The sequence below is a fragment of the Saccopteryx bilineata genome, chromosome 5 (assembly GCF_036850765.1).
Source record: "Saccopteryx bilineata isolate mSacBil1 chromosome 5, mSacBil1_pri_phased_curated, whole genome shotgun sequence".
Taxonomy (NCBI): Eukaryota; Metazoa; Chordata; class Mammalia; order Chiroptera; family Emballonuridae; genus Saccopteryx; species Saccopteryx bilineata.
In genome coordinates, this window is record NC_089494.1 from 197,305,506 (window position 1) to 197,321,111 (window position 15,606).

At 38.8% G+C, this 15,606-nt stretch overlaps 1 protein-coding gene across 6 annotated transcripts in view; it reads right to left on the reverse strand.

Moving 5' to 3' along the window:
• Window positions 1–1,318: 1,318 nt before the first annotated feature.
• ARHGAP24 (Rho GTPase activating protein 24) overlaps window positions 1,319–15,606 on the reverse strand; it is an 881,345-nt gene continuing 867,057 nt past the window's right edge. For all 6 annotated transcript variants that reach the window (XM_066233836.1, XM_066233834.1, XM_066233840.1 and 3 more), the window contains one exon: window positions 1,319–9,615. In XM_066233836.1, coding sequence (XP_066089933.1) covers window positions 9,372–9,615 — 244 coding nt within the window. In that variant the 3' untranslated portion in view covers window positions 1,319–9,371. The remainder of the gene's footprint in view (window positions 9,616–15,606) is intronic.

The following is a 15,606-nucleotide window of genomic DNA, read 5'->3' on the forward strand; positions in this document are numbered from 1 at the left end:
CTTCACTAATATTCTTTTAATTAAAAGGTAGAGCGATATCTTTTGGTCTGTTTTAAACAAATGTCAGTCCACAGATAGAAGGAGAAATGTGTTGTCATATTTAGACCTTAATAATGACTTATGTGTATCCTAGGAAAAGTAAGTAAAAAGTTCAGATGCCAAAACAAAATAACAAAAACAACAACAAAACAGCACAGAAGTTTCTTTTCTGCATTACATAAAGTTTATTTTCGATAAATGTTTTCTCTGAGAACTATTGGGCCTGAATATTGAGTTCAAGGTTCATATTTCTAGCATCACAATCTCCAAATCAACAAACAACATCACAATGGAACTTGGAATCTCTCTGCAGTGACACTGTCATATGAAGCAAAATCTCTGCAACTTATGAGGTTTATGGGTGATGCTTGAAGCTCTAAAATACCATAAAAAAGAAGTCACTTCTTATTTTCTATTAAAAGATCCCATTAGAAACATCCCTGAATATCTGAACCAGTAATCTGACATTGAGCTATGAACATTCACTCATGCCATAAATTGATTCATGCCACAAACACTGATTGTTTTAATCTTCTAAGAACTGCTCTAGGCACACATCATTGTGCTGATTCAGGCAAACATCTTGTCTTTGTGTATTCTACATTCTAATGGGGGAGTAAGCTAACGGGAAGCACAAGAAGACAAACAAAGTGGTTAAAAGGGTAAGATATGATAAGGGTTGCAATTTTGAAAAGATGGTCAGAGCAGGCCTCCCAGAAGAGGTGATATGTGAGTAGAGACCTAAATAAAGGAGTTAGCTGTGTATGTATCTGAGGAAGAACATTTCAAACTGAGGGAAAAGTAAGTGCAAGGGTCCTGGAGTTTGTATATAGGAATGACAGAGTCTGTGCATGAAGCTGACTACACAAGAGAAAATGTGATAATAAATGAAATTGGAGAGATAGACAAGGGTCAGAGCATGGAAAGATCTTGAGATTTTTTTTTTCTCTAAATATGGTGAGATGATAAATAGATGTGAGCAGAAAAATGATATAAGCTAAATTTTCATTTTAAAAGGATCCCACTAGCTGCTGCTGACTGGAGAGAGTATATAAGAAAGATAAAAATGGAAACAGAGTCCAGCATAGGATAAACAGTCTAGAATGGTGTGATGGGCTTGGATGAGGAAGTGGAGGTGCTTAGAAAGGGTTAGATTTCAAATATCAAGTATATGTCCTGAAGGACAAGATTTGCCAATGGGTTGATTAGTGATAGAAAAGAAAAGATCAGGGATACCTTGATTAAAAAAATACACACACACACACACACACACACACACATATATATGTAAACCATGGGGTAAATGATAGTGCAGTGAACTGAAATGGTGAACAAAGAATTAGGAGATGATTTGGGAAGAAAATCATACTTTGTTGTGTAAATGTCAGTTGGACATCATCAGATATACAAGTGAAGTAGCAGGAGTATCTACTAGGCTAGAGTTAAAAATGAATGTGAGAGTATAAGTATTTTATAAGTATTTTACAAGTATTATTTAAAACCATGGAGCCACCAAGGGACAAGTTTAGATAAAGAGGAGAAGTCCAAAATGGAGGCACTCTCACTCTAATGTGTAGAGGTCAGAAAAAAGGAAGGTATTGTAAGGAATGTCCGGTGAGGTAGAGAAGAACATAAAAGTCCTGGGAGCCAAGTGAATGAAGTGTTTCCAAAGTGAGAGAATGGGCAACTGGAACAATGCTACTGTTTGGCTGAGTAAAATGGGGACTGAAAATTGACCCTTGGACTTGATTTTGTGAAAATCATTGCTAACCTTGTAGTTACTGAGCAAGAAAGCATGACTTAAATGAGTTCAAGAACATGGGAGATGAGGAATTAGAAACAAGTGCAGAAAATTAATTTTGTTTTCTAAAAAGGGAAGCTGAAGATTGATGTGAAAATGAGAAATACAAGATAAAGAGAATATTTTTTAAAAAGCTATTATAGCATGGGTACATGTTGATGTCACTAATAATAGAAAGAGCAAAATTGGTTACACAAGAGAGAAAAAATATTTACTTGAAGGAGAAATGTGCTTGAAAAGACTAGAGGGATGGGCTTTGGTATATGAGCAAAGCAGCTGGGCTGGTTGGAGCAGGCTGCAGTCGCTGCATCAGGAGGTGAGGCAATATGTACAGGACAGATGTAGGTATGTGTAGAGATGATAATGGAATGTAAGGGCATACTCTTCTGATATTTTTTTCTCAGTAAAGACAGAAGTAAGTTTATCTGATGAGAATGATGAGGAGAAAGGTTTATGTAGGTTTGAAACAAGAAGTGCAAAATGGATCTTGGAAATGTGAAGATTGCCTACTGAACAGTGAGGAGAGCCATGCGAGCCATATTTATATAAATATAAGGTAAGACAAGTCAACATGGTGGTCCTTTGCTCTTTGACCATATTTAGCTTTTTAGATTTGAATTTGGATTAAAAAGATATTAAATTTAGCCAGAGTTGAAGTTGTGTGTGCGTGTGTATGTGTTTTCTTCTCAGATGAGTAAAGTGGTAAAAGAGAAGATGAAGAGATTTGAGAACAAAAGAATAATTAGGATGACAAACCACAGAAGCTAAGCTGGTCAAGGAGGGAAGCAATGACATGAAGGGATGATAGCACGTGAAAACCTGGTCAAGTCAATGGCTTGGAGATGCTTCGGAGTGTGCCAAGATTGTTGGAGTGATGGTGCTAAAGGGAATGACCTAGGAGGAGAAGAAGGGATGGGAGGATGGGTACTTGAAATGGAAATTTTGGTGCTAGTGCAGTTATTGGCAAAGATGTAGTATAAGGTAAACTGTGGGCATAGAGGCTGATACTCAGGGAGAGAACCAGATTTTCTGAAGTGAGCAGGTCAAAGAGCTGAGTGGCCAAGCTGGTGGATGGTGTATGCGTAGTGGTGGGGGAAAAAATAGTTGATTAGGTACTAAAATATTTGGTCATGTGGCATGTCCTTCCAAAGAGTTTATAAAGGAAAAAGAGAAGCAATGGTCTGAAACTTTCAGCAAAGAGAAAAGCAATACCTACCTCTCCTTCAGGCTAGTGATATGAGGGCTGTGAAAAGGAAAAATAGTTATCCTTATGTGAGCTGCAAGGAGAGTGACGTTGTTAGGAGGTAACTGTGTCATAGGGAAGATTTATGGGGTGGTGATAACAGCTGTAAGATCTAGAAGGCATAATGGAAATGCTGGAAGAGTGGAGAGAGAATCAGAGTTTGAAGCGAGCGAGGGAATATGCTGAGGTATATGAGAATAAGCATACAGGCGACAGGAAATGGCATGGGAGTATTTTGGCACTCGGTACTCAAAAATGAAGTCATGAAGGCACAATCCAGGGGGTTACTTTGGTGTGGTACCTAATCAATTCTAGTGGGTCACAAGGATGCAGGGAGTGTGTGTTGAGAAGAAAGGGCTGGCACAAACATGTGCTTTCACAAGAACAGGTAGTACACTGAGAGCTTCCCTCAGAGATCAGAGACAACTTCGCTCAAAGCAAATGATGCCAATCTGACTCCTCAATCAGACAATTTACTATTCTCTTGTTATTGCTACCTTAGTTAAGAAAGGTAACCCTCTCTACTAGGGGCTGGAGCAGCTATATTCACAGTCCATACATCGTGTCTTTCAGTCCTGCACCTGAGCCATCAATGGTGCAATAAAAGACACAGTCTCATGAGTTAAACTTCCTACTCCAAGATCAGGTTCAGGTGTGGGCTTCCTAGTGAACTGTTCATTTCTTACATCACTGTCGCTATGCCGCAGGAGGTCCTTAAACTGGGAAGTTCTAACTTTCATCTCATTCCCTACTTGTGTGATGAAGAAATCATAAAGAGTTCCAGCACTCCTGTGGTTTGTGAGTTCAAACAAGGCAAATTGTAGCCAGCTCTCACCACTTTCTTTGAATAAAACAGAAGTCACCAGGTCTTAAATGTGTTTTTAAATCTCATAATGTAAGTAAAAGTTGTTCTGCACAATGCTACTGGAATGGCACAGACTTAATAGGTTAATTTTCTTTCATTGAAAAGGCTCTCAAAGGTTCACACCAAAAGCACTTTGCACATGCTGTTCCATGCACTAGGAAGGCCCTGACCCCAAATGACCGCCCTGTATGATAACTTTCTCCTCATCGCTCAGGACACAAATCATAGTCAAAGCTCTGCATTGCCTTTTCCAGCCTCACTTTTGTGATCTCTTACTTTCAGAGTCATTCATCTTATGTGGTAATTAGCACTATAAACTCGGCCTTCCAGGTTACCTAGCCTAATGCTGGCCTGGCACGTGTAGGCCTTCAATAAATATTCACCAATGGGGGTGCTAATGTGAATCTAGACATGCTTACTGGTACATATGCTTAGACACTTTCATTATATTTCAGCCAATACTTGTAATACATCAACTTCAGTGTACAGATGGACAGAGTTGAGATAAGATAGTTATAGGTAGTTCTTTATACATTATTCTCATATCATAGATGCAAACTGTATTATCTCAGAGTAGAAAGGATGCTTTGGGTTGCCTCTTTCTTGCCATCAATCTCTGGCAGATTATGTGAACAAAAATAAACTGAGAATTCCTGGGACCTGGACATAATTACACCTTCTGCTGCTGGTGAGCAAGCTAGTGAGGCTAGAATCCTGTTATGTTCTTTAGAAGCATAAACACCCTTTCTATATAAGTAAATTGAGGGCTGTCAGCTATCATTTACTGAGCATTTACTGTATGGCAGGTCCTGTGCTAATCATGTCATTCATTCATTTCTCAGAAAAAAAAATCCAGTGAGGAAGAGACACTATTATTATCCTTATTTTATATTAAAAAAGAAATTAAGGCTTACAAACATTATATAACTTTTCTTAAGTTCATATAACTACAAAGTGACAGAGTGAAGTTTTAAATCCACGTCTCTGGATCCAAAAGCTCAGGACTATTTTCTATGCTGCTGCTCTAAGCAGGGCACATCTCTGCAATGGAAGAAACACTGGGGCGCGTGGCTGGTATCACAGTCTTTAGTATCCTCCCGATTTCCAAGGTGAGATAATTAAATCAGTGATCACTAGCTTACCTTAGAATGATCTAATTTTTTTGAAAGGAAGCTTCAGCTTGTGAATAAATAAAAATAAATAGAAATTCCATAATTAAATTCCACTTGGAGTTTTTAGATATTTCATAATAAAATTACATACAAAAGCTACACTTCCGTTTCCCTGATGTCTTAGGCAATTTTATTTTAAATGTTCTTTAAAGAGTACCCAGCAATATATTTATAGTTTGACTAATAAAACCAATATTATAGACAACACTTGTAAGCAAGTCCTTTCAACTGAGCTCAATTGAAAATCATTGTAGTTAACCTAAGTAGTTTCAAAGAAGTGTATACAAAATGTAGCAAATGAATTCTTGATACTTCCCAAGTACTTATTTCCAATTTATTCTTATGTTAATTTTTAGTGGATATTTTCTTGGCTTTTTGGTTAATAGCAGAACCAATAAAAACCCAGATGGAGAAGCTGTTCACAGTATTCATTGAATAGAGGTCATTATCACCAAAATCAATTAATTAAAATCAATAATAGCATCCCTCATAATTTTTGGCTATCTCTCCAAATTTATTGCCAACTCTTGGTGCTGGCACTCTATGGCATAAAGAGTGGAGGGGAGGGATTTAAGATCAATAAAATACAATTCTAAAACACTAAAGGCTTCATTGAGCAACAGAGCTATCAATGGAGCTAACTGGCAGGCAATGGGATAGGCAGCTCCACCTATTGCAACATCCCAACTTCATAGAAGTTATGTCCACTTTATAGATGAAAAGCACTCAAGTTCAGAGAGGTTAAGTGACTGGTTAACCTCTTGCATCTTGTCTAAGGTATTTTGAGATTTATATTTTTGTCTGACTCTCAGCTTCCTATGGTTTTGTTCTTCTTATTTTTTTTTTGTAGTTTTCTGAAGTGAGAAGAGGGGAGGCAGAAAATTAGACTTACTGGGATCCACCCAGCATGCCCACCAGGGGGCGATTCTCTGCCCATCTGGGGCTTTGCTCCATTGCAACCAGAGCCATTCTAGCGCCTGAGGTGGGGACCATGGAGCTATCCTCAGCGCCTGGACCAACTTTGCTCCAAAGGAGCCTTGGCTGCAGGAGGGGAAGAGAGAGACAGAGAGAAAGGAGAGGGGAAATGGTAGAGAAGTGATAGACACTTCTCCTGTGTGCCTGGGCCAGGAATCTAACCCAGGACTTCTACACACTGGACCAACACTCTACCACTGAGCCAACTTGCTAGGGCATGGTTTTATCTTCACCATGCTGTTTCCTAAAGTGCTTCTTATTTGGTGAAAAAAATATTCAGATATGGGAAAGGCAAAAAGAGATATATGCAAATTGGGTGCAAAGAAGGTAACTAACCACAGTGAGAACCTAGGAAGGTGCATAGGGGAGCTGACATTTGATTTAGCTCTAAAAAAAGATGGTTGGTGTATGCTGGATGGAAGGAAAGCAGTCACAATGGACACAGCAATAGAAGGTGGGAAGTTCCTGAGGCAGGAATGGCATGGCAGGTGTGGAGGAAGCGGGAGGAGATGAGAATGAAACTGCAGGCCAGAGTCTTCTACACTGTGTGAAGGGTGTTATCCTGGGGGTGAGAGCTCATGAAATGTAATTAGCAAGGCCATAGTATGGTCACATGGCAGCTGGCAAAAGGCGAAAGTAGCGGAAAGATACTGAAACGGAAGCAGCTGAGTAAGAGCTGTCATCAAAAGGTGTGAAATTGATCAAAGAGGGGAGGGGTGGAACAGACAGTTCTTAGTGAGGGAATTTAAAGGTGAAGAAGAGAGCAGAGTAGGGAAAATAACATTTGTGGAGTCCTTCCTGTTACTAGGCGCTGTGCTTAACCTTAACATCAGTTGCCTCACTGAAGCCACGTAACAAGTCTATGAGAACTCTATTTTTATTATTCTCACTCTGTAGGTGAGAAAAAGAGATGTCTGGAAGATTCAGCAACAGCCAGCAAATTATAGAAAATTTAAAGCAGACGAGTTGACTGCATAAACTTTGTTTTTTACTGTTATTGCATCATATAGCTCCCTGGATGAATCTGAGGTTTGTTTTTTTAAACTTAAGATAGGGACTGAGAAAAGATAAAGATAGCTATGAGATCAATTTTGCACATTTTGAGTTTAAATTATTTATAGAATGGCCAGGTGGAAGTATCTGGTTCAAGGATTGGAAAAATAGAGAAAGGAGAACTAGAGGTAAAAAAAAAAAAAAAGGCATGCCATGTAGATAGTAGTTGATACTAAAAGACCATGTAAACTCCATCCCTGAAAGAATTTAAACAAAAGCAACACAATGACAAGAGTGAATGTTGTCAAGACTACTCTCCCCCCGTCAGAAAAAAACAAGTCACACAAACATAGGACCTTTAAACACATGACTCCCATAAAGTAAGTAGTATTTATTTCTGCATATGCCTTCACTGACTTTTTGTTTTCATGTGTGAAAGATTTATTTGCTTAGCTTTTTAAAAGCAAGTCTTATCGACATGTAAGGAACTGTTCTCCCAAAACTCTTGCTCTTGAGAAACCTGAGCTTCTCTTGAAAGTTTTCATTATTTATTTTCACAAATTTATCAAAATTAGACCTTTAAACATTCACATTTTAAAATGATTGTGAATGACTATGCTTCCAACAGGGAAGAACAATGCTGTAAAAATTAGAAGCAACATTGTTAGTTTCTTCTGTCTCCTCCTTCTTGTCCCCTTTCCCTTCATCACCTCTCTTTTGCTGCAAAATGCCTTTGTCTGCTGTCATTCAGAAAGAATCCCAGATGGTGGCAGAACAGTCCGCCTGAGTGAGAGAAAAATGTCACTCTGTGGCACACTAGCAGTTCAACTGAGAGGGACACAGGTTATTTCTTTTCTCAGCATCTTCTTTCGCTCACTCAGTGTTTCACATTTTTATTTCTATCATTGTGAAATTTTCCCTTTCTTGATTACTATTCCACTGCTGGCATCTCAAAGTGCAGTTATCTGGGGGCTAGGGAGAGGTCTGAGTGGAGGGCAGGTGCTCGCGGAATGGCACTGCAGGTGTGGGGAGAGTGGTTTAGGAAGCATTATTTTCCATCTTTTAAATGGCAAGAAGAATTTCTCATGTAACCATCTAGCACAGTGGTCCCCAAATTATGGCCTGCGGGATGCATGCAGCCCCCTGAGGCCATTTATCCGGCCTCCGCCACACTTCCGGAAGGGGCACCTCTTTCATTGGTGGTCAGTGAGAGGAGCATAGTTCCCATTGAAATACTGGTCAGTTTGTTGATTTAAATTTACTTGTTCTTTATTTTAAATATTGTATTTGTTCCCGTTTTGTTTTTTTTTACTTTAAAATAAGGTATGTGCAGTGTGCATAGGGATTTGTTCATAGTTTTTTTGTAGTCCGGCCCTCCAATGGTCTGAGGGACAGTGAACTGTCCCCCTGTGTAAAAAGTTTGGGGACTCCTGATCTAGCAGTTAACCGAGACTCAGCCCAGAAGGACAGAGTAATTCAAGGCATGACTGGTTAAATGCTTTCCTTTTTTATTTTTCCCACTCTAAGTTTCGTCCTGCATAGCAGACAGGCATCTGTGGAATGGACAAGGCAGACCAGGGGGCTGGAGAAAGGGACTTTTTAGACAATCCAAAATTTCTTTGTCAAATCATCTCACCAAGAAAACTGAGCAGTGTCAGAGAGGGCATTTAAAGAACAGTTCAAAAGTTCCTGGTGATTCTACTGTATTTTATAAAATTATTTACATTTTTCTTTTTGGTCATGGTAAGGTCTATTGGCACAAACAGCACAGCCACAAAGTATTCTTCTGATTTTAATAACTCATCTTATATATATTTATATATATTTATATATCTGCTTATCTTCATTTCCTCAGCGAAAAGAGAAATAAAAATATTGATCTATAAAATAAGCTGATGATAACACAATGCCAAAAATAGCTTATGTTAAGTGCAAGGGGTGAAGCTTGAGAGCAAGCTAAATTGCAACAACGTATTGATTTAACATTTTAAATACAAGACTTGCAATAAAATAATTCTTGAGATATGCTTCTCATTTTTAGTTTACTTTTTAAAAACTACTCTATATACACATATCCAGTTGTAACACTTGACAGTAGCATATGGGGCATGATATGACTTTGGTACACATTGCAGATATGGATGGGTGATGTCTGTAAATGATATTCCTTCACCAGTTAGAGCACTGTACAGACAGGTGACCAGCCACCTGATCCCATGTACTATTCCCACAGGAGCCCCCAGAGTCTTTCCCAGATCCACCAGACAGCGGGAGAGAGTGGGCTCACTGGATCCAGATCGTGTTTCCTCTCTCGGTTCTCCTGGGTTCCACCGTCAGCTCCCCAAACGTGGAAAAAAACTGCTCCATTTCTTTCTGAAGCATGTCATTTCTCTTCTCAGCATCTTCTTTCGCTCGCTCTGCGTTTCGCATTTTGATTTCTATCATTGTGAACTTCTTCCTTTCCTGATCCAGTTCGTCATGGAGGCTCATCATTTCTGTTTCCAAGGTCAGGTTGCGCTGTTCTAAGCTGCAGAGTGTAGGGGATAGATCAAAAGATAAAGCGATTTTATTCACTTGCGGTATGAGGGGGATACAAGTATTTTCTAAACTCGGTCTCTGCAATGCTTAGAAAATTGGAATGAGCCCTTTCAAATCAGTGGAGCAAGGTCCAATGATTTAAAAGTTTTTCTTTCTTTTTTTTTTTCACTATTTGGTAAATCTACTGCTAAGAATGAACTTCTTTGAGACATAAGGAGTCCCACCTTATAAAAGTGGTACCAAAAGTAGCCACCTTACAGGGACAAGAGTGGTAGAGATTACATGTGGTGAATAAAGTAATCTATCTACATTTTACGACAATGGAGTCCACCTAAATAACCTTCTATCTGTAATTCTCACTGTTTTCCAAGTTAACATGTCTTAGGATCTCTAGATTTATATTTCTATAGATTGATAGCCATAGCCATATTCTTTTGGATAATAGTATAATTTTAGATAACATCCTTGAAAACAGTTTTCTCTCCATAAGCACGAAGTTTCAAAACATAATTTGTTGTTGTTCAAAGAGGAGTATTAAGCACTTGTTTATTATAACACAAATCTTGATAATCATTGACTTTTTGATGTCTCCTTTTCTGAGTTAAAGTCTCCAGGGTATGTCTGAAGTTATCACACCACTGGATTTTTGAAAGGCTAATGCGCATGTACCTTTCAGAAATCTGATTATTTTAATAACAATTATCAAACTTAAAATCTCAATTATCTTTCTGTTTTGAAATATGTTGGTATTTCATCCAGATAATGATAATAACAAAAATAAACCTGGTCTCCTATTGAAAGTAACTAGGATTTAAAAAATTATTCTTCATACTCTATAATCAGTTTAGAGGCTGTTTTGATCACATGGCCACATTTCTATATAACAACCTGGCTATGTGCTGGTTGCAACCCAGAATTATTCTACAATATATTATTTTTGCTTTCTAAAGCTATTTATTTTAGAATTAAAAACAATGAAAGAAACTCAAGCATAAATACCAAAGAAGACAATCCTTTAAATGACATTGATATACTTGTATGTACCAGGCACTTGTATGAAACGTCCAGGACTCTGATGGACTGAGTTGAATATAGAAAGGAACCCCTCTTAAGCAAACAAAGAGAGATGCTGGAAAAATATATAAAAATATTTAAAACTACATACCCAATGCTTAAGAAGTAAAAGAGCACTTTCAAGTATCATAACCAAAGAAGATATTTCAATTTAGCACAATAAGGGAAGCACACAACGGGTATTATTGATTGTGGCTAGAGGACTGAAGTGGGAGCTAGTTTTTTATTTTTCACATGGGGGAGAAAAGGCCGCCAGTACCAGAGAAGAAAAAGGTAGAAAGTGATTCAACTGACAGCTTATACCAGGGGTCGGGAACCTATGGCTCGCGAGCCAGATGTGGCTCTTTTGATGGCTGCATCTGGCTCACAGACAAATCTTTAATAAAAAAAATAATAACGTTAAAAATATAAAACATTCTCATGTATTACAATTCATTCATTTCCTACCGCTCATGTTCATGGTTGTGGGTGGCTGGAGCCAATCACAGCTGTCCTCTGGGACAACACCAAATTTTTATTAGATAATGCCTAACGTACACGGGTCGTTGTATGGCTCTCACGAAATTACATTTTAAAATATGTGGCGTTCATGGCTCTCTCAGCCAAAAAGGTTCCCGACCCCTGGCTTATGCCATCAATTATCTGTACAAAAAAGGGACCACAAAAACTCTATCATGAGCTGAGTGAAGTGTCAGAATTAAATCAGCGGAAGAAAGAAATCAGTCTTGCAGTATATTTTTGGATGTGTCTCTGCAGACAAAGGCAACAAAAGTAATAAATAAACAAATGGAGCTCCATCAAACTTAAAAGCTTTTTGCAGAGTGAAGGAAGCCATCAAAAGAATAAAAGGCAACCTCCCTGGCTAGATAGTTCAGTTGGTTAGAGGATTGTCACCATACACCAAGGTTGTAGTCAGATCCCCAGTCAGGGCACATACAAGAGTCAACCAATGAGTGCATGAATAAGTAAAAAGTGCATGAATAAGTAAAAATCAAATCAATCCCTCTCTAGATAATAATATTCCAGAATTGAAAACTGTATGTCCTCAGATCAAATGAACATAAAGTTTAAAAGTAAATGGAAAATAGGGCAAAGAGGCTGCAATGCGGAGAACCTTGTTGGAGAGGTGAAGGTGTTATATTGAGTGGGACACTTGAGTCCATGTTAACACAATAAATTTAAAAAATTAATAAAAAATAAAAGAAAGTAAATGGAGAAGATATGGCAGAAAGTTATTAATCAATGTAAAAATGGTACAGAAACAATGCTAGAAAAAAATAGACTTTTAGGCAAAATGCATTTTACAGTTAAAGATGATGATTACTTAATGATAAAAGAATCAATTCATCAGGGACATATGAAAAATTCTGAACTTTAATTCACCTAGCAGTGTAACCTCAAATTATCCAATATAAGATATAACATAATTATGAGGAGAAATTGATAAAGCCACAAAAATTAGGAGACTTTTAGGTACTTTTTTTAGAAATTATATATCTGATAAAAATGAAGAGAAAGAGAAAAAAATTTAAACAGATTGATTAAAAGACTTGACCTATTGGTCATATATAAAATCCCAAACCAATAATAAAAGAATAAATAATTTTTATAAGGCCAAATAATTTATATCATAAAAATAAATTTCTCTGACTATAATACAATAAAGGAAGAAACTTATGGGGTAGGGAGAGAACACTAAACTCACATGTTTAAAAACTAAAAAAAAATCAATAATTGATAAAGTATTATCTATATTTTATCTATCACCTAATGAACTATCTAGGTTCATTACAAACAAACATATCACCTATCTAACCTCAATACTTGTGAGTGGAGTTAAAAAGAATTTCTGTGGTTAGAGCAGGTGGAATCTCCTCTGCCCTACTTCTTTGTATACCTCTCCCTTCACCTTTCAGGTGGTAAGAATGCTATAGTGAAAGGACCCAGTGAGATGACACTCTATTGAAAAGTTTTATTATTTTATCAGTCTCTGAATTGCACCATAGACTCAGAACATAAATGTATCACCAATGCTCTCATAAATGAATATGTTCATCTGCAGCCATTTGTAATGATAACTTATTTCCTATCCTAATGCAAAGTTCAACCATCACCTCTCGTTTCCCCGTGCTAAGTGTTCATTTCTCACCGTGCGCTGGCAGCAATTCCGAATTCTGGTAGCCAGTGGTGTTAAAAACCACATTCAGAAAGAGGAGTAACCTTATAAGGTGATGACACTATTCCTCTTTTTATTTAAACCTCCTGTCACTGACATTATATGGAAAAAATTCAAACCAAGTTTCCATTTAGCAAAGTTTATAAAAACTACTTTCTAAGTAATTTTTCAATCTAACATGTATATAGTATTTCATCACATATTTACATTCACCATAGCTCTTGAAAAATATGTATTTTTGGACTAATAATTGATAAATGGATGGGAAACAGTGAAATAAGATCAACTTTATATGTAAAATAAACCATCTGGGGTTTGGAGCCGTGGAAGCAGCTGAAGCAGAACAAAGACCGATGTTCACAAGGGACTGGGTCCTCCAGCGGAGGAAGTCTAATAACTCAACAACCGGTCCTCTGCCTTAAATGACCGTTTTAAGTATTAAGAAAAATATGCGACAGGTACTTTATTATTTCACACATTTAATACTTAAATAAGAACGATAAAGGATTGTTCTAAGAATTTTAAAATATTAATAAAAAATGTTAAATAATACCTGACAAAAAACAATAAAACTGTTAAGATATTTCCAATGACAGCTTGTCACTCCTGGTTGTTTGGGACCTTTTCTGTTTATGCTATATGGTTGTTTATTGAAGTAACATATGCAAGGGAATTAAAATGTAGTATTTCATCAAAGGTATAATGAGTTTTATGAAATGAATAAATAAATATTACAAGCATAAGTTCCGTCAAAGTTTTTCCACCTATGGACGGAATGAACATTTCTACAGGTGCTTGGAATATGCTGTCACACAGATGAATGTTAAAAAAGAGTAAGGAGGCCTTTGCCAGTTGGCTCAGTGGTAGAGCATCGGCCTGGCATGCAGGAGTCCTGGGTTTGATTCCTGGCCAGGGCACACAGGAGAAGCGCCCATCTGCTTCTCCACCCCTCCCCTTCTCTTTCCTCTCTGTCTCTCTCTTCCCCTCCCACAGCTGAGGCTCCATTGGAGCAAAGTTGGCCTGGGCGCTGAGGATGGCTCTGTGGCCTCTGCTTCAGGTGCTAGAATGGCTCTGGTTGCAACAGAGCAACGCCCCAGATGGGCAGAGCATCGCCCCCTGGTGGGCATGCTGGGTGGATCCTGGTCGGGCACATGCAGGAGTCTGTCTGACTGTCTCCTCGTTTCCAACTTCAGAAAAAAAAAAGAGTAAGGAGCCTGACCAGGTGGTGGTGCAGTGGATATAGAGTCTACGGGGTCACTAGCTTGAGCGTGGTATCATAGACACGATCCCATGGTCACTGGCTTGAGCTCAAAGGCCACTGGCTTGACTCCCAAGGTCGTTGGTTTGAGTCCAAGGTCACTGGCTTGAGCAAGAGGTCACTCGTTCTGCGGGAGCCCCCCCCTTTTCCCCCAGTCAAGGCACATATGATGAAAGCAATCAATGACCAAAGGTGATGCAATGAAGAATCGTTGCTTCTCATCTCTCTCCATTATCTGTCCATCCCTGTCTGTCCCTCTCTTGCTGTCTCTCTAAAAAACAAAAATAACTAAAAAAAAACAAAACAAAAAAAAAAACAAATAAAAAAGGAGTAAGGAATATAAATCTGTGATTTCCACTTTGGGCGGCTGCCCAGGCTCCCACCTTAGAGAGAAATCTGATTACAAGCACCATTTTAACTAAAACCAGTTCATCAAACTCGACAATAAATCAGGCATCAATTGTGCCAAAGCAGTGCAAACCAGCTGAATCCCATCACTGGGGTCCTAGAACAGCTGTGAAGGGAGAGTCCCAACATGACCCACAGCTGAGCCTGGGACCGAGACCACTAGAACAGCTCCCTCATGCTGACCTGAGCCTCCTGACTTGCTAGCTGTGTCCTTTCCCCTACCTACACTATGCTGAAAGGAGAACATAAAAACGATCAGTTTTGCCATTTCTGTGACCTCAGTGAAATGTGGGTGTGGTGACTATTAGGTTTCCAGTGCGAGATTGTATGTGTGTGTCCTGGGCTCCAGTCTCCGTATTCCTGCCTCCCCAGTCATAGACTCTGACGATAAGAGGCACTGTGAGTACGGAGCACTCAGCCAATGCCCCTTCTGTTGCCTGGGTTGCTTCCCTGGAGAAGTTGCTAAGCCAACTTCTTCCTACCTTGGCCATCTTATGAGAAGGTGTAAACTGACACAAATTAGGTTTTAGCATAGCTGTTTCCTTATAAATCATAGTTTTTGCTTCCCATTGAGGCTGCAGTTTCCCTTGTCCATATGAATACAGTTCATGTTATCAGCTTTCTCAAAAACCTTCATGGATTCCAATCTCAGAGTAAAAGCAAAAGACTTACTCCGAACCCCCAGGTCCTGTCACCTGTCCTCTGCTCCCTCCCTGCGTTCCTTGTTCAGCCTGTTTCCTGGGCATTTCCACTTGCTCCTATCTTAGTATCCACACAGCATCCCCTTTAACCTGCCATAAGGCCCACACTTCACCTTACCGCTCACCAACACTGCTTGCGCCTCCTACCTGCTTCAGTCTTCCACTTAACCGGGGACCTATTTCACTTAGTTATGTCTTCTCCAGTACAAGGGAAGTATGTTCCATGAGGGCTGGGTTTACATATGTGTTAGTCACTGCCAAATCCTCAGGGCCTGCAACTTGGCAGATAGCAAGGACTCTCGCAGCACTCAACAATTGAAAGAATTTTTTAAAAGTTTTACCACTTTTCTTTACTCTCATTTC